The sequence below is a fragment of the Plectropomus leopardus genome, chromosome 12, assembly GCF_008729295.1.
Source record: "Plectropomus leopardus isolate mb chromosome 12, YSFRI_Pleo_2.0, whole genome shotgun sequence".
In the NCBI taxonomy this organism is placed as follows: domain Eukaryota; kingdom Metazoa; phylum Chordata; class Actinopteri; order Perciformes; family Serranidae; genus Plectropomus; species Plectropomus leopardus.
This window is the reverse complement of record NC_056474.1, coordinates 22,550,165-22,573,962: the sequence shown is the minus strand read 5'-3', so window position 1 is coordinate 22,573,962 and position 23,798 is coordinate 22,550,165. Positions and strand designations below refer to the sequence as shown.

The 23,798-nt window shown below is 40.3% G+C and overlaps 3 protein-coding genes across 4 annotated transcripts; all 3 read right to left on the bottom strand.

Moving 5' to 3' along the window:
* Positions 1-2,391: 2,391 nt before the first annotated feature.
* LOC121951248 (zinc finger protein 782-like) lies at positions 2,392-6,056 on the bottom strand. Its single transcript, XM_042497514.1, has 4 exons — positions 5,705-6,056; positions 5,335-5,399; positions 4,160-4,253; positions 2,392-4,061 (listed from the first exon to the last, which is right to left on the bottom strand). The coding sequence occupies exons 1-4, from the start codon at positions 5,910-5,912 to the stop codon at positions 2,998-3,000; spliced, it is 1,431 nt and encodes a 476-aa protein (XP_042353448.1). The 5' UTR covers positions 5,913-6,056; the 3' UTR covers positions 2,392-2,997.
* Positions 6,057-6,250: 194 nt separating this feature from the next.
* On the bottom strand, positions 6,251-18,179 carry LOC121951247 (zinc finger protein 91-like). 2 transcript variants are annotated; one of them, XM_042497513.1, is made up of 5 exons: positions 17,798-18,179; positions 15,442-16,029; positions 12,602-13,357; positions 10,890-11,033; positions 6,251-6,281 (listed from the first exon to the last, which is right to left on the bottom strand). In XM_042497513.1, exons 1-5 carry the CDS (start codon positions 18,033-18,035, stop codon positions 6,265-6,267), a joined length of 1,743 nt encoding a protein of 580 aa, XP_042353447.1. In that variant the 5' UTR covers positions 18,036-18,179; the 3' UTR covers positions 6,251-6,264. The 2 variants fall into 2 exon arrangements, with proteins under 2 accessions (XP_042353447.1, XP_042353446.1); XM_042497512.1 differs by lacking the exon at positions 6,251-6,281 and having other exon boundaries at positions 6,883-11,033.
* Positions 18,180-18,801: 622 nt separating this feature from the next.
* On the bottom strand, positions 18,802-23,735 carry LOC121951249 (oocyte zinc finger protein XlCOF7.1-like). The gene is made up of 2 exons (XM_042497515.1): positions 23,373-23,735; positions 18,802-21,499 (listed from the first exon to the last, which is right to left on the bottom strand). Exons 1-2 carry the CDS (start codon positions 23,644-23,646, stop codon positions 20,508-20,510), a joined length of 1,266 nt encoding a protein of 421 aa, XP_042353449.1. The 5' UTR covers positions 23,647-23,735; the 3' UTR covers positions 18,802-20,507.
* Between the last annotated feature and the right edge of the window lie 63 nt (positions 23,736-23,798).

The following is a 23,798-nucleotide window of genomic DNA, read 5'->3' as shown; positions in this document are numbered from 1 at the left end:
AGTGTCTGTCTGTCCTTCACCTTATCACCCATGTTTACCCTCCCTTTTTCTTTTCTGTCCACTCAATCCACTGACATGGACACTCTAGTCTATACTCTGTCTGTTCCCACTTTCTAACCCAAAATGTATCCACTACCACTTGTCCTCTTCCTCCTCCTCTTCCTCAAAAAAAGACATTTTCCATGACGCACCAGCAGCAGTGTTTATACCCTTACAAGGTCATGAGAATTATATGAGCTGTCTGTTTCCCTGCAGCGAATGAGCAGGTCTAGGTGTCGGGACAAAATGCACTGATGCACTGCAGTGTGGGAAAGCAAAGCGAGGCATAGGCTGTACACTCTCTTAGCACACATTGGCATGTTATCAATAAATCAACAAGCTGACTTTGTAGTTCTACTGGTTAGATTTATAGCTACACACACACACACACACACACACACACACACACACACACACACACACACACACAAACACACACTGATGTTTAAACTCCTGAGTGCACTTTGGGTAACTGGTTTGTATTTAAGTAAGTATGTAAATTAGAAGTTGCTTGTATAAGCTGACAATGAGGTTAAAGACCTGTTTGACTGTTGGCCACCTCACATGCGCTTCAACAATCTACTTTGACATATTCTGATGAGTATGCACTGACACTTATCTAAAGGCCATGACGCACCAAGCCAACGATCGACCAGCAGTCAGCGTCAGGCCGTCAGTGAGTGTCTGTCGTCCTAGTTCTTGTGGTGTATGCCACACAGTTGGCACTAATCAACACTTGTTGGCTTTATTCTGGCTGATTCAGTATTTTGTATCGGCATCTGAGCTGGCACAGCCTGTCAGTGAGTGAAATCAATCTGACTTTTTGGCTGAGACACTTTCCGCCAAATTTGAGGCTATGCAACAGTTTGCCTTTGTCACAACAAGTTCTTTGATGTTGGTTTGGTGCGTCTGGGCCTTAACACAGCTGCCATAAAATGCTCATTCAAGTCCTGTAGTTTTGAAATAATAACTACAAAAAATTGTGACGTAAAGCTGGACTTGCGTTTTCCTTACAGCATTATTTTTGCAAAAACACCAACTGTATGAGTGACTGAACAGACATGCCAGCAAGAACCCTGCTGTGCTCATGAGGGGAAACTTAATTTGATGTTATCAACCTCTTCTTGTAAGATCTTTAAATAACTGTTTTTGCAGTGAAGCTCTCCAAACAAAAATGCAGCAGTCAATCTGTCAGACATGAAAGCTGCTTCTTCAATCGTTTATGAAAAAGAAAGCTTCTCTGGCACTGACCACTACTGTTCAAGAGCAGTGTTTAGATTATACTTTACTAGCTGTGTAACCCTTTCACCACCAAACTAAAGCCATGTTGACCCTTAGATACAATATCAAGACACACAAATAATGGAAAGTTTTCTAAAAACATGGACCCAGATGAGCCAACAACAGTTTTTTTAGAAATGTAAATGAAATTATAGTATGTCCAGAGGACGATCTCTTCTCTACAGGAATCTTTACACCTGCTATAAACCTTCACACATCTTCAGCTAACATCCCAACTGGAGAAAATATATAAAGCCATAAAAAACTGAGCAGAGGACGACAGAAAGAATACTGGAATAAAACAGGGTCAACATGCATGGACGTTATCAATACACTGTGAAATGAGCCCTTGGAAATAACTATTACTTCTGTCCTTGCTGCAATGCAGTGCTTAAAGCTGTTGCCTCAGGTCTTAAAGGAAAGGCTGTAAAACCACTGAAGATCATACTCAGGTGGCCAGGGTTTTTTTTTTTTTCACAACCAACAGGAAGTTCATAATGTGAAGCTCCTGTGCAGCTCAGGCTGCAGCAGCAGTCTTAAGTTCCCTCTCAATAACTGTGATGTTTTAAAAGATGAGTTACGCTGCCCTCTGGTGCCATTTCAGCAGCAAAACTACAGGTCTGAATGAGGCTGAGTAGCAGTGACATACTTTCTGTCAATTGACAGTAAATCAGTGGGCAACAATTTTGATCATCAATAATCATTTATCAAGCAAAAATGCCAACAATGTCCTGGCTCTAGTTGTGAGGATTTGCTACTTTTCTCCATTTTTTAACATAACTTCAAACTGTATATCTTTGGATTTTATGGTGCTGGTCAGGAAAAGCAAATAATTTGACAGTGACACTTTTGGCTCTAAAAAAATGTGATGCATATTTTAAACCGTTTTCTGATATTTCATAGACTTCAATAATAATCAATAATTATTAATAGCAAACAAAAATGTGAGCTCCAGCTCTAATTTTGAGTTAAAAAAGTGAATTACAATAAACCCAGCAATAATTACCTGAGAAATACAAACTGTGAAGAAATCGGGCAGTTTTAATATAAATAATAATAAAGAGCAAAAGATTTTTGGGATACGTTTTATGGACAAATTCAACTCGGAACAATAGTCAGGCATGTTTTCACCAATGTTGACATCAAAACATAAACCTGAGAGGTGCTTCGCAGTCTCTGAAAGGAAAGCCCTCTTGTGACTGTAAAGGGGAGATTTTATGGGGTTTTCATGAGCGTCTTGTGCTTCTACAGTTTTCAGTGCTGAGATGAAGTAAGGCATATCTCTACACGATGAGCTAAAACAAACTGAGTGAAGATCAGTATGCAGAGGAAAGCTGTAGGATTTTTCTTTTAATGACTTGTTTTAAACCTTGTTCTTTTGGATTTCTAGCTTCAGAGGTGTCTTAATAAAATACTGACATGTGGGAATTCTGTTTGAGGGTGCAATTTAGTTTTAAGTTTTAATAATTTGATGTATTTTAGAAAAGAAAAAAAGCAAACATCTTAAAATCCATCCAGATGGATTTTGCATAGTAGAATATGCATTAATATACAAAGTCTTTGAGCAATGCCACAAAGTCACAAATCACAAAAAAAAGCTCACTGGCATTTTGGTTTGTCTTTGAGGGTCAGTTTTTTTCTTTTCACCTGAGCAACTTCACCATAGATGTCTCCACCTCAGCTGTATGTGTGAATGATTCTGTGCCGTTTCAGATGGTGCATCAGGATGAAGGTTTTCCCGCACAGCGAGCAGCTGTAGGGCCGCTCGCCACTGTGTGTGCGCTGGTGGACCCTCAGACTGCTCTGCTGCGTGAACCTCTTCCCACACTGTCCGCAACCATACGGCTTCTCGCCTGTATGTGTCCGGTGGTGTATGCTGAGGTGGGACGAGCACTGGAAACTCTTCCCACACACAGTGCACCAGAACGCCCTCTTTCTCTTGTGGCTTTGCTGGTGCAGCTTGAACTGGTGCAGACGGCCAAACGTCTTCCCGCAGTGTGAGCAGGCGTAGCCCCGAGATGAGCCAGAGAGTGCTTTGTGAGAGGTGTGAGTGTGGAAGTTGCTTGTGGTGAAAGTGTTGTGCGAGTGACTTACGACTGGTCGATCTCCAGCTGCAGTCTCCCTCTCAGGATGTTCATCTGGCGACCTCAGATGTGAAACATGCAAGGGGTTTCTCTGCAAGTAAACTTCTTTCTGCCTGTCTTGCTGTGACAGGCCACCCTGAGGTCTGGGTTGAAAACTGGACGACTGTGGAACATCCTTCTGGTACTCGCTGTTGTAAATCCCGTTGCACGGCCTATGAGAGGACAATTGCTGGACACTAGCAGACTTAGTATTGTTAGAGACCACATGGACATCAGAATCCTCTTGAAATGTGTTGGAGTACTCCTCAACCACACTGGAAAAGTCAGGAAAACCTGCATCAATATCATCACCTTCAATTATGGATGACCACAGCTGATTCTCTCTTTCATCAATGGAAAAGTCAGCAGCAAGTTGAGTGTGCTTCCCTGTGCCGTGCTGGCATCCGTCCTGACTGAAACCTGATCGATTCTCCTCCTTCTCTGTCTTGACAGTAAACTGCAGGCCACTGATGTCTCCTGCATGCTGACCAGAGTTATACAAGTCTCCAAACTCAGATGTTTTCTGCGCGGTGACTTCTGGATGGTTTAACCGATGCTCCTCTCCAAGCTGCTGGCTCTCCGGAGCGTTAGCTGGGTTGCAGTATTGTGTGGCAGAACCTGACAGTGTAAGGTAAATTCAGGAGGAACCATGTACTTAATCTATTCCTTAATGTTTTGGGATTTATTCTGGCACAAAATCCAGTTCTTTAACTCACCAGTGGGTCCAGCAGAATCACTGATCCACAGAGTCTCGTCTGGACTTTCTTCTTTAATTGTGAATGAAACTGTGGCATCGTCAATATCAGGAAACTAGATTAGGAGAAGATGGATTACATTTAAACTGTAACTGAGAACACAACACTGACATATTACAGGACTTAAAATTAGCACCATAAACTAACCAAAGGCTGATAAAAAGAAAACATACAAGTAGCTGGTAGATATGCTCTACTCACCAGCAAAAGCTGCTGCTGCTGGAGAGTCAAACCTATTAAACGCATGGTCATTTGATCCATCGTTACAGATATCCTTTGCAGGATTATCAGGCACTGTCTGTAAACTCACATGCCAGTGAAAGTGAATGTAAAAGCCAATCCCAAATTCACTCTCATTTGGTGGTTCTCACTATATTTGCATTTTTTTTCTACATTTAGTCTATTGGATGCCTGCTGTTTACTGTCTGGCAGCTCGTTGCTACCTTTTTACGAAGTCCTGACCTCACCTGAGCTGTGGGGGTACGCACTTCTACGTACATACTTCTGTATGAGTCTAGACATTGTTTTTGATTTTTTTTTTTTTTAAAGGTAAATCCTGTATAGTTATGCCTGGAGCAGAAGCTTTAATTCATTTAAGCATGTTCCACACCGCTGTCTATGCTGGTCACGTGAATTTAAAGGACAATGCTGGGCTTCCTATTGGGTGGTTCTGGGGGGAAAAATTTCTACAAGGAAATTTTTTTCTGAGCAGTGTGTTCAAATATTAAGAAAAACCAATTTGTCCACACAAAGAACCTGAGGCTTTTGGGACCCCTTGCAGTCTGGGCCCCTGGCTCATAATCCAGACTTGATTCAGATCAAGGGCCAAGGTTTTGTATCAGTATTGTGGGGACACTTATTAAAAGGCCCTCAATAGCTCGTATGTGTTGCAGCAAGATTTTGGTTGTTCAAAACTTGCACATGCAAAACAAATTCCACAAATCTGTTCTCTGGAGAGTCTGGAATAAGTTGTAATATTTTGGCGGAAATGTCTTAAAATAAGTTGAATTTCATGTTGTTGTTGTTTCATGTGGAGGGACAAAAAAACGCAACTTAGACATATGATTCTTACATTAGTTCCTGAGTAATATTGTTGACATAAATCAAAGCTTTTAAATAATGAAAAAGACACAGACCTTAATATCTTCTGTAGGGTGTGAAGGACAGTTTCCCACATCAGTCCCTCGGTCCATGTAGTTTTCTGGTGAAAGAAATGAAAAAATAATATTTAAAATATACACATTTTACATTTTTTAAAAGTGTGCCCAAAGTGAAGTAAAAAAAGAGCTATTTTTAAATGCCTCCAATAACAATAACAATGCACATAAATTTGTAATAATGTAGCTAAAGCCGTCTCAGAGCCGTCTCTTACTAATTTTCCTGCTTTTACAAAATGACGAAGCGCTTTGTTATCACAATTTTGCTACTTGTACATTAATATACATAACAAATGAGTTTACTCGAGCCGTCAATTAAGAGCACAAATTAGGCAGTTGAGCATCTCACCAAACCCGCGTTGCAGCTGTGCATTTTTGTTCTCCATCATTACTAATTTCCTCTTCAGCATATCATTCTCGCTTTGCTTTCGAGATATCTCAAGATGCAAAAACGCACATTTGTCATCGACTAGTTTGGATATCTCTGCCACTGCTGCTTTAACCAAAACCTCCATTATAGAGGATAGCTGGGTTTGAAAGGGAATGCACGTCGCCATGTTTATTCATGCAAAGTAATATGTGAGAGCAAAATATAATAAACAGTTCTCTCCGCGCAATGTTTTTTAAACAAAAATGAGCAAAACAACCGACGCATTAGAAAAAATTTCATCCATGTTTCTAGCTAGCTGGACCCCTTTCTTCCGTATGGCGGAAGGCTTTACCGTAACTACACGAGTACAAACGCAAGGGAATTATAACCAACACGGAAGGGAGGAACTATCTGAGATGATGGCCTTCACATTTGTTTGCCATCACTCAGAGATTTTCTAGGTGAAACTTAAAAGTGACTTACCTCTACTAGTGTGTCAGGCACCTGAACAGCCATTTTGTATCAATCAACTCGGACATCTAGAAGGCCAAAACTCCTCAAACACAAAAATGGTCATTTTAGAATAGAAATTCTCTGTAGTCAATAGGCCTACATTTTTCAAGGTTTTTGTTTTGTTAATTCTTAAATTTACATACCAATACCTGTATTTGTCAATCCTAAGAAAGCTGACCTTCACTAATCCACTTTTGAAAATTAAAACCTAAACCCAATTCTTTGTAGAATAAGTTGCCTAAATTAACCCACAAAACACAGTTTGATTTGTGACTGCAGACATTTGAAATGTAAATTGAGGGGTTGACCAAGGATCTATTTTAGGTCCCCCCCTTTTTTTTAATTGCTGATTAATTTCACACCTTTTGACCATGAATGTAGAATCCCTGGAAGGAAAGGGGGCAGGGTGAATGAAGTTACAAAAGGGCAAGAAGAAGAATTGGTACAGAAAAATGTAACATTAAACAATCATTTATTTACACTGTTCAATATTAAAATAACCATAGTGCCAGACTCCATAAACTGATTAACTTAGTTTTTAATTTATTTGAAAATACAAAAAGCTAAACAAAGGAAGACTTTTTTTCATATTTATCTTTTCAAACATGTTCTAACATGCCGCATTTTGTGATAAATACTGGGATATCTGTTTTTCATGCTACAGTTGGGTGTCGGATGTAAAAAATGACTATAATTGATCAGTAAATACTTACAATTAAGAAAAGACAAAAATAATGCTGCAGTGGCAGGGCCATGGTTTTCATTTCAATGTGAAAAATGGAGGTACTCATCACACTAAACCGAAAAGGGTTTTGAGTAACCCAGCTGGCCCTAGATACCTGCCATTTCTCTAGGCTCAGCTGGAGTGCTTGTTTTATTAAACTATTTTAATAACCTCTTCAGGTCCAGCCACCTGCTCCAAACAAATGCAAACCGCACCATTCACTCTGACCCAGGACATAGTTAGTGAAAAAAATAAAATAAAAAATAAACTTCCCCCAAATAAATATCAGTCAAAGGGAAAACATAATGGAAGAAGTCTTTTACACATGGTGACTAAGGAGACCCTGTGTATCACTGAGGTATTTCATTTTTAGTTACATACTGCAAAAGTTTCCTGCATTATCATTAAGCATTAACTTGTCGTCACTTTTCTTTCTCCATTGAACCATTACCATGTTGTCATTAGTGGGAGATCTGGTATGTTTGAAATCCTGGTCTGACAGCATTTGCTTTCAATTTGCCTTTTGAAAGATTAAACAAACAGAATATCAAGCTAACATTATCAAGACATATTTACATTAGCTTTAATGGAAAAACTAACTTGACGTAAACGGTACGCTTCCTATAAGGACAGGGTTTGTTTGGCTCAACTTACAAGATGTCATGGCTTCTGTATGCCATATTCTGATGAGTAAATGTATCTGTTGCATGTTTGCTAATTTAATACTGCCACCTAGTGACACAGTGTGAAAAGGCAGTTTTAGTGAAGGGTTAAGTTTAACTTTGGATTTGGTAAGGATCACATGGCGAGTACTACAGGCTACTCTCATCTTCTTTGCTCTGTATTATCTGCATGTGGAAGCTACTGGAGACCACATCTGTGTGTTTTAGGTCATAATAATTCTTAATTTGTCTGTTGCTATTGTGAAACAAAAATATTGTTCATTTGGTAAAGTTTAGTTCTGTAGCCCATGTAGCCTGTTTACATTTACTTACCTTGGTTTCTGTAAAGACAATTTTGGTTATAGGACAATGAAGGTTATCAGAGCCTTTATTCATGGATATTTTTGTATTGGTTTGTGTTTCAGTTTCACAGTCAAGTCATGTCTCTCAGTAAACTTTAAGACACGAAACCTCCTCGGTCTGAGAGTCTTTCTGAGCATACTTTGTTTTGATTGTTTGGCTAGCTGGATAAACTACTTCATATACAAAGACGGAGGCCAGCATACAAGACACTACTGTCCAACAGTACCATTAACATGTATTATCAACATCTCTATGAATATGACTTCAACTTAAAAGGAAAAAGAAAAGAAAAAAAATGAGCAGCATCCTCGTATCCTTCTCAAAAGAAAAACTGGGCATTATTCTGTGTTTTTACTGATGTGGATCCACATCTCAAAAGTGTATCTTAATACAATACAGTTAGCAATGGTAGACTGTCTTATAAAAGTCTGGTAAAAGTGACTGATTTCACATTTTTTCTTAACAATGGCACAGCAATAAATCTGACAAAACAAGGAAACTGCGCTGGTGCCCCCAGAGCGGGGCCAAGGGGGGCCACGGCCCACTGATACAATTGCCACCCCCTCTACTGGCCCCACCTGGCAAAAAATTATTAGAGGCCAAAATTACCACCTAGAAGAGGCTGTGGCACGCATGTTTTTTAAGCTAGCGCAAAGGTATCAGCATGTGGTGGAACAAGACAACCAAAGGCATCCCATGTTGGCACAGCTTGTCTGTTATGAAGTTAATTAACACTCCAAAAATTTTGGTGAGGAAACAACTCACATGGCAATTTTCAAAGGGGTCCCTTTACCTCTCCAGATTTCTGAATGAAAATGGGTTCTATGGGTACCCACAAGTCTACCCTAAACTTGAAAAAAAAAACTTGTTCCCAGTAAATGTTTTGGTCCTCAAAGTCCATGTAATCCTTTATATTAAAGCTGTTTATTTGTCTCTTTAAGGAAAGGACAACTAAACTATTTTAAGAACAATGAAATACCTAATAATAACAATAACACGCACAGATATATAACACATTAAAACAGGATTGTTGTGGAAATCGAAATGTTAACTCTACAGGCAATAGTCTATGCACATCAGATAACCAAGAACATAAACTGTAAAATAAGAAACCAAAATTCATCAGTATGCAATTACTTCCAATACTGAAATAGATTTCATCTAGCTCACTTCAACAGCAAGATAGAATTCCTGAAATTCAGTTACGGTTTGTATTTTTTGGGTGCCACCCCAAGATTTTCAGTGGCCCCATAGCCACCCCAATAAAAAACTCCTAGGGGCACCACTGGAAAAGTAACTAACTTTGTTCCAATTCAGCCAGATTCTACTTAATACTCTTTAACCAAAAAGTATATTGAGATATTTTCATATATCATCAGCCCTTCCTCACACTAAAGAACAAAAAATATGTTGATCTGTTTCCAATCAGAAAATTGAGTTACAGTACAAAATTATTTCTCAGTACTTGTTATTCAAAGGACACATTTCAAAATAAATGTCATAAAAAGAGCAAAGAACCGTGTGATTTGGTACGAGGTTGAAGTTTGCGGTCAATAGTGATAACATACCATACTTTAATACTACCCCTAATGGGCTGGTTTACATTTACTTGCACTGTGAGAACAGCAAAAACACATTACTTCAGTAGGCGATGGGATCAACATTAACTTGATGGTATTTGGCCCTTGCCATTCTGAAAACAAATGTAGGTATTATTGAAGTAGTTCCAGTAAAGTAAAACTAGTGTTCAGTCTTGGCAGAAGAAAATGTGACAGCTTCAATTGCCACTTCAAATATTCAACTTTGTTTGGTTTCTCTGTGTAGTTTCAGTCATTATTAAAGCCACTCCAGAGCCCAGATCTGGCCTGCTTCAAGCGAGCAAGGAGCAACAGTGTCAAAGCCGACAGTCCTTAATCATCTTTAAAAAAAAAAAGTCTTCTGGGAGTGAAAAGACAGAGTAGATCAAAATGTAATAGTTGAAATGTCAAAGAAACCTTTTTGTCCTTACAGCAAGAAAGACTGTACTTGACCAGTACTGAAAACGAAAAACTGAATGCTTCTTGTTCCTCTGCTTTAACCTTTGGACGTTTTGGGACATGTCAAGTATTCAATTATGTATTATCTCATATTGATTTGTCGACCGTGAGAAAATTCACTTGTTGCCATTTGTTATGAATGAATGTGACAAAGCTTAGTGGAGAATTGTGTATTATTCCGTGACGAGTAAATCGTGAATGATTTTATTCTCCATGCAGTTTAAGGTGCAATTTCAAGATGCTCATCTGATTAAAAATCTTACCACATATCTTACAGCTAAAGGATTGCTCTGTGATATCACTACACTGGTGCGTCTGAAATTGACTAAAACTATCAAAGCTCTGCCCGCAAGTTGAGCATATAAAGCAATTTTCCCTGGCTGTGTCCCCACCACAGTCATCTGCATGGTTGCCCGAGGCAGTCATATTAAATTCAAACACAACTCCCTCGTGAGACGTGTCACTCACTGTTGTGTACTCATTTACAGCCACCTCTGCTGCAGTATGTTGATCCTGCAGCTCAGGAGCCAGAGTCATATCAGAGCTTCTTGATTGCATTCCCATTATTGAATACTGATTGTTTTGCATCATTTCTTCCTTTTCTTTGTCATCTAGAAAAGGCAGAATCCTTATTGGTGATGTATATTCATGCTGCTCATTGGATGCTCCAGCAACAGGACTCAGTGTGTACTCGTCATCATGTAAAACTACACAGACGGTTTGTTCAGTATCACTACTCTTCTCTATCCCAGATGTCCACACCTGACTTTGGTCTGGTCCTCCCGTCCCATTATCAGTCCCTGCCTGACTTAGACTCGTCAAATCTTTCCCATTTGGCTTCAGTTTCACCATCACTGTTTGCTCACCAGCTGCCTCTCTGTACGTGGTGCCGGGTAACTGTTCCTCTAAAACTGTCAGCCTGGTCTTGGGTTCTGCCACTTTCTTCAGCGGTTGATTGTCAGGCATTGTAGACATCAAGTGATGTGCCTCCAGCACTTCCTTGTTCTCACCTTTCAGAAAAAAGACAACAGAATTAAATAAGCAAACAGTTTTAATAGATAAACTTCTTAGTGCTTTTACATACAGCCCTAATGGCTGTATGTTAAATGTGGATTGAGTGCATGCTAGTGTTTAAAATGAATATTTTGCAATTATACATTAGCTACATTTTACTTTTAATTTTGTATTTTCTCTTAAAAAAGAGCAGAGTGTAGAATTTAGTGGCATTTAGTGACAAGGACTGAAGAGTGCAATAAGCTGAAACTTCTCCCATGAATAAAGCATGAACTCCTGCTTTCCTTCAGCGTCCATAAGTCAAAGGGTTCTTACCGGGAGTTGAGATATCCACAGAGGTCCTCTCCAGAGCAAACGGAGAAGGCAATTATGACCAATAAAAAATTTAATTTAATTTTTTTCAAATTTAAATTAAAGTTAAAATGTAAGTGTTTTTCTGCCATTTCCCCGCTCATACCAGAAGGGCTGCTAACTACAGTGGCTGACACGAAAACTCCAATGGCTCTACTGTTTTGTTTTGTTTTTTTTTTTTTTTTGGGCGGGGCTACTGTAGAAACATGGTGGCGGTGCAACATGGCAGACTCCTTGGATGAGGACCCGCTCCCGATATAAAGTAAACTGTGCTAACAACAGATCATGAATGCGCAACTTCTTTTTTTACTGACAATAGATATCAATGAAAGCCAGAGACTGAACTTGCCATGAGCTGTCACCACTTTATCACCTTACAGTACGAAGGCTCTGTCTCTCTGTCTCTCTCTGTCTCTCTCTGTCTCTCTGTGTCTCTCTGTCTCTCTCTGTCTCTCTGTCTCTCTCTGTCTCTCTCTGTGTCTCTCTCTGTCTCTCTCTGTCTCTCTGTCTCTCTCTGTCTCTCGGTCTCTCTCTGTCTCTCTCTGTCTCTCTGTCTCTCTCTGTCTCTCTCTGTGTCTCTCTCTGTCTCTCTCTGTCTCTCGGTCTCTCTCTGTCTCTCTGTCTCTCTGTCTCTCTCTGTCTCTCTCTGTCTCTCTGTGTCTCTCTCAGATGACTGAGGGCTCCAACCGATGATTCCAGTCTCCGACTTTCAAGGGGTTGCCCTTCTTATTATATCATATTTCATTTCTGCCAAAATGTCCCAATAAATCAACACACTGGAAATTTAAAGGGCTCTATTTCAATACATATCAATTTAGAAATATGTTTATCCACAATTTCCAAAATTTGGAAAGTTTTTTTTAAAACCCATCACCTTGATCTCACCCTAATTCAATAAAGTCAATGTTTTGGTTACAGATTAGTTGTCAAAGTCTTTTTTTTCCTTAAGCAAAATGTGTGAATATCTATCTGTCTTGGTCATCGCTGCTGATAAAGTAAACATTTTGCATTTCAGACTGTTGGTTGAACAATACAAGTGAACTGAAGATGGCAACTGTGAAAGTGTGATGGACGAAAATTTAACCATTGTCTGACATTTTATGGATCAAATAACTGATCTGTGGACTGAGAAAGTAATAGAGAGGTTAAATAATAAAAATCATTTTTAGTTGCAGTCGTATATCAACAGGGAATGCCTCTTTTCAAATCTTACCATTTCTGTGCGTCTTCATGTGGCCCTTGAGGCTACTCTTCTGATTGAAGCACCTCCCGCAGATATGGCAACCGTAAGGCTTCTCCCCAGTGTGAATTCGCAAATGTCTCTCCAGGTGGCCGGCACGCTCGAAGACTTTGCCACAGTACGAGCAAGCGAAGCATTTCTTCGGTTTAATCACCTGAAAAGACCTGCTTCCTCTATGTCTGTGGTGATCCAACGTGGCTCCCGCCATACCTTGCAAGCCTGCTTCACTTGATATCATGAGTGTGTCTGAGGATCCATAAGGTGTTTGTGACACCATGCTGTTTTTGAGTTCCCCATATGGCTTCCCTGGAAAGGAGAATGTGCTACACGAGGCTTCGACGGGTGGCGGCAGTAACTGAGTTATCCCCTGGAAGGATGTCATACCCGGCGCCGAGCTGCTGAGATACTCTGTACTGCTGATCTCTGTGTTGTTTTGTCCCTGTAATCTGGACATCCACTGCTGGCTGCCTCTCTCAAATGTTGTAAAGTTGTTCTCTTCTTCCCTTGTCTGCTCATTTCCTTCATGAAACACTGATTGTACTATATTCTCCTCTGCAGGCTCAGATTTGATGTGTATGGTTGTTGTGAGAATGTCCTCATTCTTAGGTAGGCCATCTTCAGCATTCACCTGGCTCTCGTCCTTAGGGGGAAGACTGTCAGGACACGGATTCAACTTGGCAATCTGACTCTTTTCATCCACTTTTACCTCAAGAGGGCTGGGCTGAGTACCTGTTAAAGCAGAAAGAAGTCATCATATGCACATTTACTATCCACACCTAAGAAGTCAGAAGCTTTTTACCGTTAAAGGAATACCAGTATTTGACCTCCCAAATGACCATTCGGATGTCAATTTCTCAACTACTTGTAAAGGATAGTTTGGATCCAGCGAAGTCACACAATAACACAAACAAACTAACTGATCACAGCAGCTGTAGACCGGCAACTCCCATGTTCAGTGAAGTAAAATTATTGTTATTTTAGGTGTTCTTTTATTCAGTTTCGCATCAGAAAGGGCTGTTTACTGAATTACTGAGCATATGTCTGGACAATTGAGTTGTGAGAGACACGAGTTGTGTCAGAGTTTTTTAACGGATGTTTTGTTATCATTTTGCAGTTGTTAAACACAGACCCCTTTGATTTCAATTTATCAAGAATTTCGTTCTTTGAAGTCATGCAAGAAATATGTTTTCTTCCAAATGTAATGTAACATGGGGTGAGTAACTGAAATGCAAAGGGTCATTTGTGGGGGTTAAGATTCCTTATACCCTTAAACCTTTTTAACATATGGTGTGGCCTAACAGTATGTAGGTCATGCAAAGGTTGCTATGCAAATTAAAAATCCTCATGTCCAACGCAAATTTAATCTCAAACAGCCAGTCCATCCTAGTCTTCCTACAACTGTTCCCAAACTGACTATAGGCCCTCTGTCACATAATACACACAACAGATTTGTAAAATGTACTGTCCCAGCGATCCATTGTAAGCACCATCGCCCTCAGCAAATCAGGCTCTTGAAGTTCTCTTTGGCAGCACAAACAAAAGAAAACTGTTGTTGAACGAATAACCATGACGCCAAACCATCTGCCAGGAAATGTGTGAAAGTATTCAACACCACAGATGGCCACTAAAGACCACTAAAAAATGTCTTACAGTAACGCTGGCATGAACTGGGATGTGACCCCACTAACTTACATCCAATGAGTCTTGCCCTAGGAAGCAGAGGATATAAGGGGCCAGCCAACCGGGCAACCACAGCTGTCAGCGGGGCACTTTTAGGTCACCCTACCCCCCACCCTTTACTCTCATTTTGACTAAACTGCATAGTTTTTCTCTGTTTGCTGTGACACAGCCAGAGACTTCCAACTGTCGATAGAACCAAGACTCCAAGACAGAGGACAACAGTAACAGAATGTAGAGAAGTTTTCAGTCATCACAAACATTCAGGTTTGATTCCCCCCTGTGAGCCTCCCTAATCCTGCCCTGCTGAGGAGATCTTGAGTTAGACACAAATCCCCATCAGCTTCACAGCAAAAAAGTCCTGACCTCCCCGAGCAGGAAATCAGAAGAAAGAATTTCTTCACTTGAAATGTATTTTCAGACAGTTACTAAGAGAATACGGCCTGGGTGCATACATTATTTATATTTGGAGCAATGCCCTGCTTTGCATGTAGATCTAATCTGACACATGAAAGTGTCTTTCACTCTGTCATAGTACTGAGCTTTAGTGGACAAAATGCTTGATTCAAGAAAAATCTCTAAAAGTAATTGCTCATGAAGGGTAGGACTGTTGGGGTCTTATTAAAAACACTCTGAGAATACCCTCAGAGAGCTCCTAACTTAGCCAAAAACATTTAATGAGTCCTAACTTAGGAGTGATTTAGGAAAATTCTCAAAGCAACTCTGAGCAAGGATGGAATTAACTTCCATCTTAGTGAGTAGATGTGGTTGATCCTGTTGCATAATTTTAACAGCTGTGATTGGTTGTCACAGACATGCCCTTTTGAGAGCCTGCAAGGCATGGACACGCAGAGACACCACTCTTTATTTCTGGCATTTGTTATTGTGTTGGGTTGGAGATTTGGATGCATTTCTAATGAGATAGAGTGCAAACATTACCTCTGCACCATCTAATCTATAGCACTGTCATCCAGTGTTTCAAGGTATATGTCTCTTATCGCTTGTCTTGCCAAAATTCTATGAATTTTCTTAGAATTTTGTCACTAGGAGCAACTCTTTGCAGTGAGAGGCTCTGTGAATATGGCCCCTGTATTTTACCTGCACTGTTTCCTTAGACAACAAAGAATTTAACTTACCTCTCCTGTGAATCTTTGTGTGCTCCTTCAGGCTGCATTTCTGATTAAACTGTCTCCCACATGTCTCGCAGCGATACGGTTTCTCACCAGTGTGAATCCTTTTGTGCCTTTCCATGTGCCCAGAACGCTCAAAATATTTACCACAATACGGACAGATGAAGCCTTTCTTAAACATCAACCTCTTTGACGTTCTCTTCCGCACGGTGTTGTATGAGTTACGATACTGGCCGTAACCCAGCATCCCGCGGCTGTACGGGCTGTGTTGGAACACACCGGAGCTGCTGCAGGGCGCAGACAGCTCGGTGTCTAACGGAGATTCAGGCAGACACGCCAAGGAGTTCTGCCCTAAATCTAAATAATGTGCATTGTTGTGTCCTGTCTGAGTGGTTGGTCTCCACTGTGCACTGTCCCTTTCATACGAGGCAGGTTCTTCTCCCAGCTGGTCAGGTTGTCCTCCGGCATCCTCACTTCCTTCTTCTTCAGGCTCACATTTCACCTGCACCTCGGATATGGAAATGTTGTTTTGGTCCTCATCAGAGGGCACCTTTTCAAGCAAGGCCCGTTCATCACAAACATCACTCTGACTACCTGTGAAGAGGAAATGATTATGTTGTCAAACAATGTCTTACTGTTGAATTTTTTTTTTTGTAGGCCGATCACCTTTTGATATTTTCATGTCATAATTATATACGTGTGTGAAAATTGGCCAGGATCCTCATTCGCACCACACAAATAAAACACACCAACACCACACTTTTTGTGATCCTCAGTTGTATTAGTATCTCACACTTAAATTTCACAATGTTCTGATTTTGAATCCGAGTTTTGGTGAAACAGACTTTGTAGACTAGAAATAAATATCACAGTTGCATTGGGCTATCATGGTTGTGGCCGGAAACTAGATTTTATGACGTATAAACCTTGAACACAACATTAACATAACATAAGCTGACAAAAGGTGCAGTGTGTGGAATTTTGGGGGATATATTGGCAGAAATGGAATACAGTAAGTATGTTGTCTTATGAGTACAATCACCTTAATATATTGTCATGTCTTTGTTACCTTAGTTTGAGCCATTTATGTTTATTTATAGGGCACAGGTCCTTGTTTATGGAGATCGCCATGTAGCACTGCCATGTTTCTACAGTATTCCAGAAACTGAACACTGGCTCCAGATGGGGCCATTAGCATCAACGTGTTGATGAAATGAGACCTGTTTATTTTCGAGGAGAGGAGACCTCTGTGAGTAATTCAGTTCACAGTAAAAACCTACAGAAAGTCTGGATCAGATAAAGGTGAGCACACGTTAACTAATCACTGAAAAGAGTAAGCACACAATGGCATGTGGTGGGAAAGCCACCTGTCGCTGAGATGCCGAACAGTGTTAAAGATGCATTTATTTTTTATTGTGAAACTGCTTAAGTAAGTTGTTAATGTATTTGATCATCTACCAGTGACAGATTAACATCAGCATTCATTTTAAGTTGGTGTGTTTATCCACCTGCCAAACACAACTCCAGTAGTAACTCTCTTTTAGCTCAGTTTTTGGTCTCCGCTGTGGTGCTACATAGCTGCTAAATGCTCCACTATGTTCACCAGATAGCTGCTGACTGTCTGTCTGTCTGTCTGTCTGTCTGTCTGCCGTCTGGTGCTGCGAAGCCAGTGTACAGATGGTTTTAAGAGCTTTTTCCACTGAAAAACACACCATGATAGCGTAGAGAGTGAATTAAACAGTAAATTTACAGGCCACACAGCTACACAATGAGCTAAAACTCTCTATAAAGCTCAGTAAAGCTGCAGATTCAGATACTATTTCTCTGTAGGTTCATCGCGATGAGTGACCTATTTAACATTTTCTGATTTAACAAATTGTTATTGTAAAATAGCTGTTGCTGCTATAATAAATGAGGGGTTTTTTGTGTGGATGCACATACATCAACGAGGGAAAAGGGGTCCAAAATAATCTCCTTTGCAGGGTATTTTAATCCTTATTATGCCCCTGTGACCCTCAATTTTGGCTGTGCTTTCTGGGGATTAAAGGCAGATCACACAGAACAATAGACAGATCCATAGGGTAGTCAGTGAAATAATTATGTGAAGTAATTTACTTTTTTTATACATAAAGAAATCATCGCATAGCCTTGCAGAGATTTTGAAGGGTCTCAAAAGCGAACACCAAAGTCAGATGGGTGTCAAGAAATCAGAAATTTGTGCATTTTCATCTCTATGTAGCCCTGTCCTCACGTGTCCTAAATCACTATATTAGTAAGGGCTAATGTAAGAGTGTATCCGTGTCGGATTTGTGCCAGGCTGACACAGTGTGTTTTAGGTCTATCTGTGTCGGGTCCAGCTCACCCTCTCTCCCATGACTGTCAGGTCGCAGGGTCACTCTCTCCTGCAGTGATCTCAGCTCTTTGTGCAGAACCTCGATGTTGCTCTTTAGCTTCTTGATCTCGTTTTCACCCTGACACATTTCCAGCCGCAGTACCACAATGCCATCCTCCACAACTTTGGCGATTTCCTCCACGGCTGCTTTGGACAAGGCATCGATTACGGAGGCGATCTGAGCCCGCAGAGCGACGCTGCTCAACATTGTTGTAGAAGAAACCCCTCCAAAAAAGTAGCAGAGAAGCCAAAACTTTAAAGCGAGAAAAGTGACTATGACTTAGTTGCCCTAACGAACCGAAACAAACCTGCTGGAGACGCCGACTGATGCCAACTACCACCCGGCTATTTGGTTAGCTCGGTGTTGGTTTTACCGCTTTCTGCTAGCAGCAGCTAATTGGTACAAAGAATAAACACAATTCTCGTTTAACGGAAGTGATGTCATATATACCGTAAAGTCTAAGGCACCTGCGCAACGCATATCGTCGAGCTACTTCCGAGGTCAGCCCCGATTTTTTTTAACCAACCAAAAAAAAAAAACAATATACAGACATTGTAATAGTCTGTATGACATAAGGTAATTATTAAAGAGGCCCTATCATGCTCATTTTGGGGGATCATATTTGTATTTTGGGGGTCTACAAGAATATGTTGCATGCTTTGATGTAAAAAAAAACACCCTTAAACTTGGATTTTGGGATTTATTACTCAGGTGACCTTTATAAGCACAAAATGCTGCATAAAACTATAAAGTAAAGGGAAAAATCCCAAAAGCATAAGAGATCCTTGTTTTCTTTTCTGTTTTGAAGTCATTGGCGTTTCAAAAATTGTTTGTATGGGATGTGTTTTATTGTTTGTCTCTGTAATTCAGAAACCATGTATGAAAAGCACTCACACACTGAGACAAGTTGGATGTGATTGGATAACCAATAACTTGCTTTAATTTTTTTGTACCTTTTTTCAGTCCCCTTTTCTCCAAATAAAATATTTAAAACAACAATATTCATTAACTCAAAATGTAGAACGTTCATCATTAAAACAAAGACATAAAAATAGTAAATAAATAAAACAAAATGTATAAAATAAATAGAAGCATTTATAGTACATGTTACATAAGTTCATAAAGGGGGGCAGGCGTACATAGTTACCCATTCATATAGTTATTTTAAGGGAAAACATGAATTAAAGTGGCTACCTTTAAGACAAATGGGAAAAACAAAAACTGAGAACATTAACATACTTTAATGTCAAGAGAAACCAAATCTGTACAGATAATATTTCATTGCATAGGCACACACCCATATTTCGTTGACTATGACCCAGTTACATCATCACTGGTGCAGCCAGCTGTTTTTAGAGGCCACATACTAAAGTTGAATGTTCACAGCTTGTGTTATCAAGGTGTTTAGTTTAGGGTCTGTATCTGGAAAGGTCCAACATCATGAAGACCAAGGAGCATCTAAAAAAGAAAACAAAAAAAAACAAAAACGTACCAATCACAGAGGACTACAGAAAATTTCCAAGGCACTGAAATTACTCCGAGTACAGTACGATCATGATGAAACTAGAAAAGTTAGGCACCCACCAATCCAACTTTTACTCTTCTGATACAGATTCCTGAAGTGAGGATATCTGCAGACACAGTACCGGTGTACTGGAGTACTGGTCTGATACCTGTACTCTGTTTTCCTCAAACTGCACGGAACACAACTGAAATCATCATTATGTAAGGTAATAGAGCCCAGAGAAAAAAATGAGTTGGAGAGCCCGGAGCAACTAAACTAAATATAAACTGGCAAAAGAGGCACTGATTTTCTGACTTTAAAAAAGAAAGTGAGTTTAATTTGGATCAGTCATGTCCTGGCAGATACATAACTCTCTGAAAAAAAGAAGAGTAGAACCACCATAGACTTTATATAAAGATGGACGGCATGACAGCTCCTCGAAAGTTCACATTACATTCATTTTGTCCCAAAAATGGTTTCTGCTTTAGGTAGTTCCTATTATGCTGATGTTTGTTTGTGTGTTTGTTTTTCTGATAAGGTTGGTTTTTGTTAATTTTTTTATGCCATAAAAAGGGGCCTGGACATCATGATTGACAGCTCTTTTTGATAATCGGTGTGGTCAAGATCAATGGCTCTGCTTGTGAATGGTCGACGGGTTGTAAAGGTGGGGACTGAAGACTGCTACTGTGCAGACTTTAGCTCCAAATGACATCACCAGCACAAGATGGCAGCTGCTGTATCTAGGATATGTTGGTTTTATTTTCACAATGGGAGTGAGTGGAGATGCATCATCCATCTTTATATACAATGTGTTAGCTGCACCGATATCAATGCAGCACGTTGGCTTGTTGCATCTCTGAGAGAAACTTTTGCACAGCTGAAAATCTACCAAAAGGGGCCGCCCTCAAAAGCTGCCACAAGAAGACCATGAAACTGAAGACTGAAATGGCCATTTTGAGTTGTGTTTTTGGGGTATGGTTAGGCGATATGATGAGTCTGCATTTCAAACATATGCAGTACACTGGTAAGAGAAATTTATAAATAAAACAATAACATGCCTTGCCCCCTGAAATGCAAGCTAGACATTTTATGGCTGCATTCGACACATCAAACCTGTCAAAGTACACTGTGCAAATTCTCTTGTGAGCGTCACTGAGAGCCGCTGTCCCTGAACGCTACCTCCCTTGCAGGTGAATCTCTTGGTGTATTTTGAGGTTACCCAGCACGGTGAAGCTTTTACCACACTGTCCACAGCTGTACGGCTTCAACCCGCTGTGGAACCGCTCGTGTCTCAGGCAGTTGTCCTGCCTCGAAAACATCTTGCCACAGATTTTGCAGCTAAACGGCCTCTCCCCCGTGTGCACACTCTGGTGTGTCTTCAGCCGGGTCTTCTGGGTGAAGGATTTCCCACATTCGAGGCATCTGAAAGGTTTAAAGGGCTGGTGGGAGGCCTTGTGCTCCTCTAGCTGAGACATGCGAGGGAAGCCCCTGTTGCAGACCAAGCAGACGAACAGTTTCTGATTTGTTCTCCAAACATTCATTTGCCGTTTTGCTCTCAGGTTGTTTTTATTGAGGATGTGATCTTCTGTGTTTGATCTTGACAAATCTGCGGTTGGCCTCTGAGGCAGGGCTAGTGAGGGCCCGGCCTGTTGTGAAGCAGACTGCAAGCGCTGGTCCTGACTGACTGCAGGGTGTGAGGCCTGTCTGAACTGTTCACTGTGACCAGACTCTGAAGTAATTCCTCCCATGCACAGAGGTCGAATCTCTTCCTCTACTTTTATCGGCACACTTAAGGAATCATCTGCGATTTCCTCTGCTGCTGATGATGGAGAGTTAAAGGAGGTTTCTGTATTTCTGTGAGCAGCATATTGCTCAGCGCGAGGAGGGAAAATCTGTATGTGCTGCTGCATTGCAACGGAGCTTTTCTCAAACATGCGGCAAGCAGGAGGAGGCCAGATCAGGTCATCTCTCTTTCCCGCCTCGAAGCAAATGTCTGTTGTCACAGTGTTGTCTGTTGTTTCCTGGGTGGTGGGTCCATCCTCGGGCTCGTGTTTCACTTCTGGCCTCATTTCATGGCTCTCCTCTGTTCTCTGTCCAGGCTCGCATAGTGACTGAGCAGACTTCGGCTCTGGATACACAGCACAGGCCTCCTGATCTTCTATTTCATCTGCAATTGACAGAAATAAAATTGCAGGCAAACATGAATTTGACTGCACAATAAAAAAGCGGCTTCCATCCACCTGGTTTCCTTCACCTTTTGAATATGCGTATGTGTCCAAATGGAAATGCAAAAAATTAATCGAGAGGGAAAAAAAATGTAATCATACTACGGATGCAATATAATATCAGCACGTCATGGGTATCTATAGATGACACTTTAATTATGTGACTTAAATTAGTTGAAATAGGTCAAATGTGCCCTGATTTTGGAAACTGTCAGTACTATCTTGAGAGAGCATGAGCCTGTTAAAATGGGAGGAATTTTACTGTTTTGTTTAAAATGTGTTACATAATAGTAAATATAGCATGTTTTAAATGTAACGTAAGTCAAAGTTGTTCTATTGTTTTGCCTAATGAATGTGCACATATTGAAAAGCATTGCATTTTATGTCTAAATCTGCTACATGTGTGTCATAAAGTAAAGATAAGAGGAGTAATAAGAGTTATTCCACAGCAGGAAAGACTTCATGTTCTCTGCTATAGGAGGATAAACATATGCATAATTATCGGCATCAGCCAAAATTAGTTCAAAAATATCTGCATATCAGATATCTGCAAAAATCCCATATTGTGCATCCCTAAATAACAAATAAGTGGCGTCGCTCAGCTCTATGGAGCCTGAAAACAACTCACTGCAGCTCGCTTTAATTTTGGATCATTAGAACAACATCTGCTTGTATTGACCATAAAAGTGTTGAGCCCAGAATTGCTGCTTGTGGCTATATTTCCATCAGATTTTCCACATTGTTTTTCACAATTTGAGGTTTGACTGGTAGTTTGATTGCACTACATTTGCATGGGAACTTTGTTGCTATTCATTGGGACAAGCCCCTGGATATTTACTTACTGTGTTTACTGGAAAATGTCCATTTCTGGAGGGGCATGATGTTCCTTTTTCTGAACAGTACAAATAAATTTCTCATCAGCTCTGTATGTTCACTGCATCTATTCACTACAAGAAACTTTCCACAGAAACTGCTTGTGAGTTTAAACTGATTCTCCTATAACCCTAAAATCTAGACTTAGATGTTTATTAAATTGAGTCAGATGATCTACTGAAAGCATGGACAGATTTAACAACTTAATACTTTTGTAGACGTGAAAGAATTAGTCAGTCAACTAAAACACGAAATTAATAGGCATCTATTTTCATAATTATTTACACATTTCCTCATTCCATCTTTTCAGCTGTACTCAGACACAAACAAGTAATTTAAGGTTGTCATCCTGGCAATGGGCTTTTTTTGTGATGGGCATTACTTACAATTGTTTAACATTTTATGAACCAAACAACAAATCAATTAATAGAGAAAATAAATGTTAGGTTGATCAATTATGAAAACATCAATTGATTTGCTTTTCCTTCCTTTTCACATTCTTATATGATAATAAACTGCACATATTACTTTTTGACTGTAGCACAGATAGAACAAGGATGGCATCTTGGACATTTTTCACTTTTTTTTTTTGGACATTTTATTAAGGAACAGATACAGCACAACCATTTACTTTACTCATCCAACATCATTTCTGAAATGTAAAACTTTGGGTTTGGCAATTTATAGATATAATGAAAAAACAATGTGGCTGCATTATGGTATTCATGTGCAAAAAGATGTACTTACAGTCTAATAGTTCAGACTGCATGAAAATTAGTGATAAATGTTTGAGCCGAATATAAGAGGAGTCCATCAAAACTAGTTAAAAATCTTCGATTGTGTTCTACAGGCAACAATTGTTGTACATAAGAGAGAAGAATCGTAATTTAAGAGTTTTTGAATGAACTTTGGTCTGCAGCTGGCTCACCAGTCGTTGCTCACCTTTTCGGGGGACCTGGTTCCCGGCTGCTGCTGTTTGCTTGTGTTTTTCTTCGGTAGCTCGGGTCGTGGCTGCTTCTTGAGCGTTGCTGAGTTCAGCCTCCATCAGCTTTAAACTTCTTTTGAGCTCCTGAATCTCAGTGTCTCTCCGACACATCTCTAGGCGCAGAACCACACTCCCGTCCTCCACCAGCTTCGTTATTTCGGCCACCGCAGCTTTCGCCAACACGTCCATGATGGCTGCGACCTGCGTACCAAAAGAGGACGGGAAAGACATCTCTTCGAGTGAAAATAAAAACAGCAGAAATGAATGCCAGCCTTCATAAAACAACTGGGGGTTCTGCAGTGAAGCAAAGCACCTGTCCAGCTGTTTTATTTTGGTTTAGTTCCGGGAAAATTAGAGGGCGGATGTGATGTGGGCGCAACTGA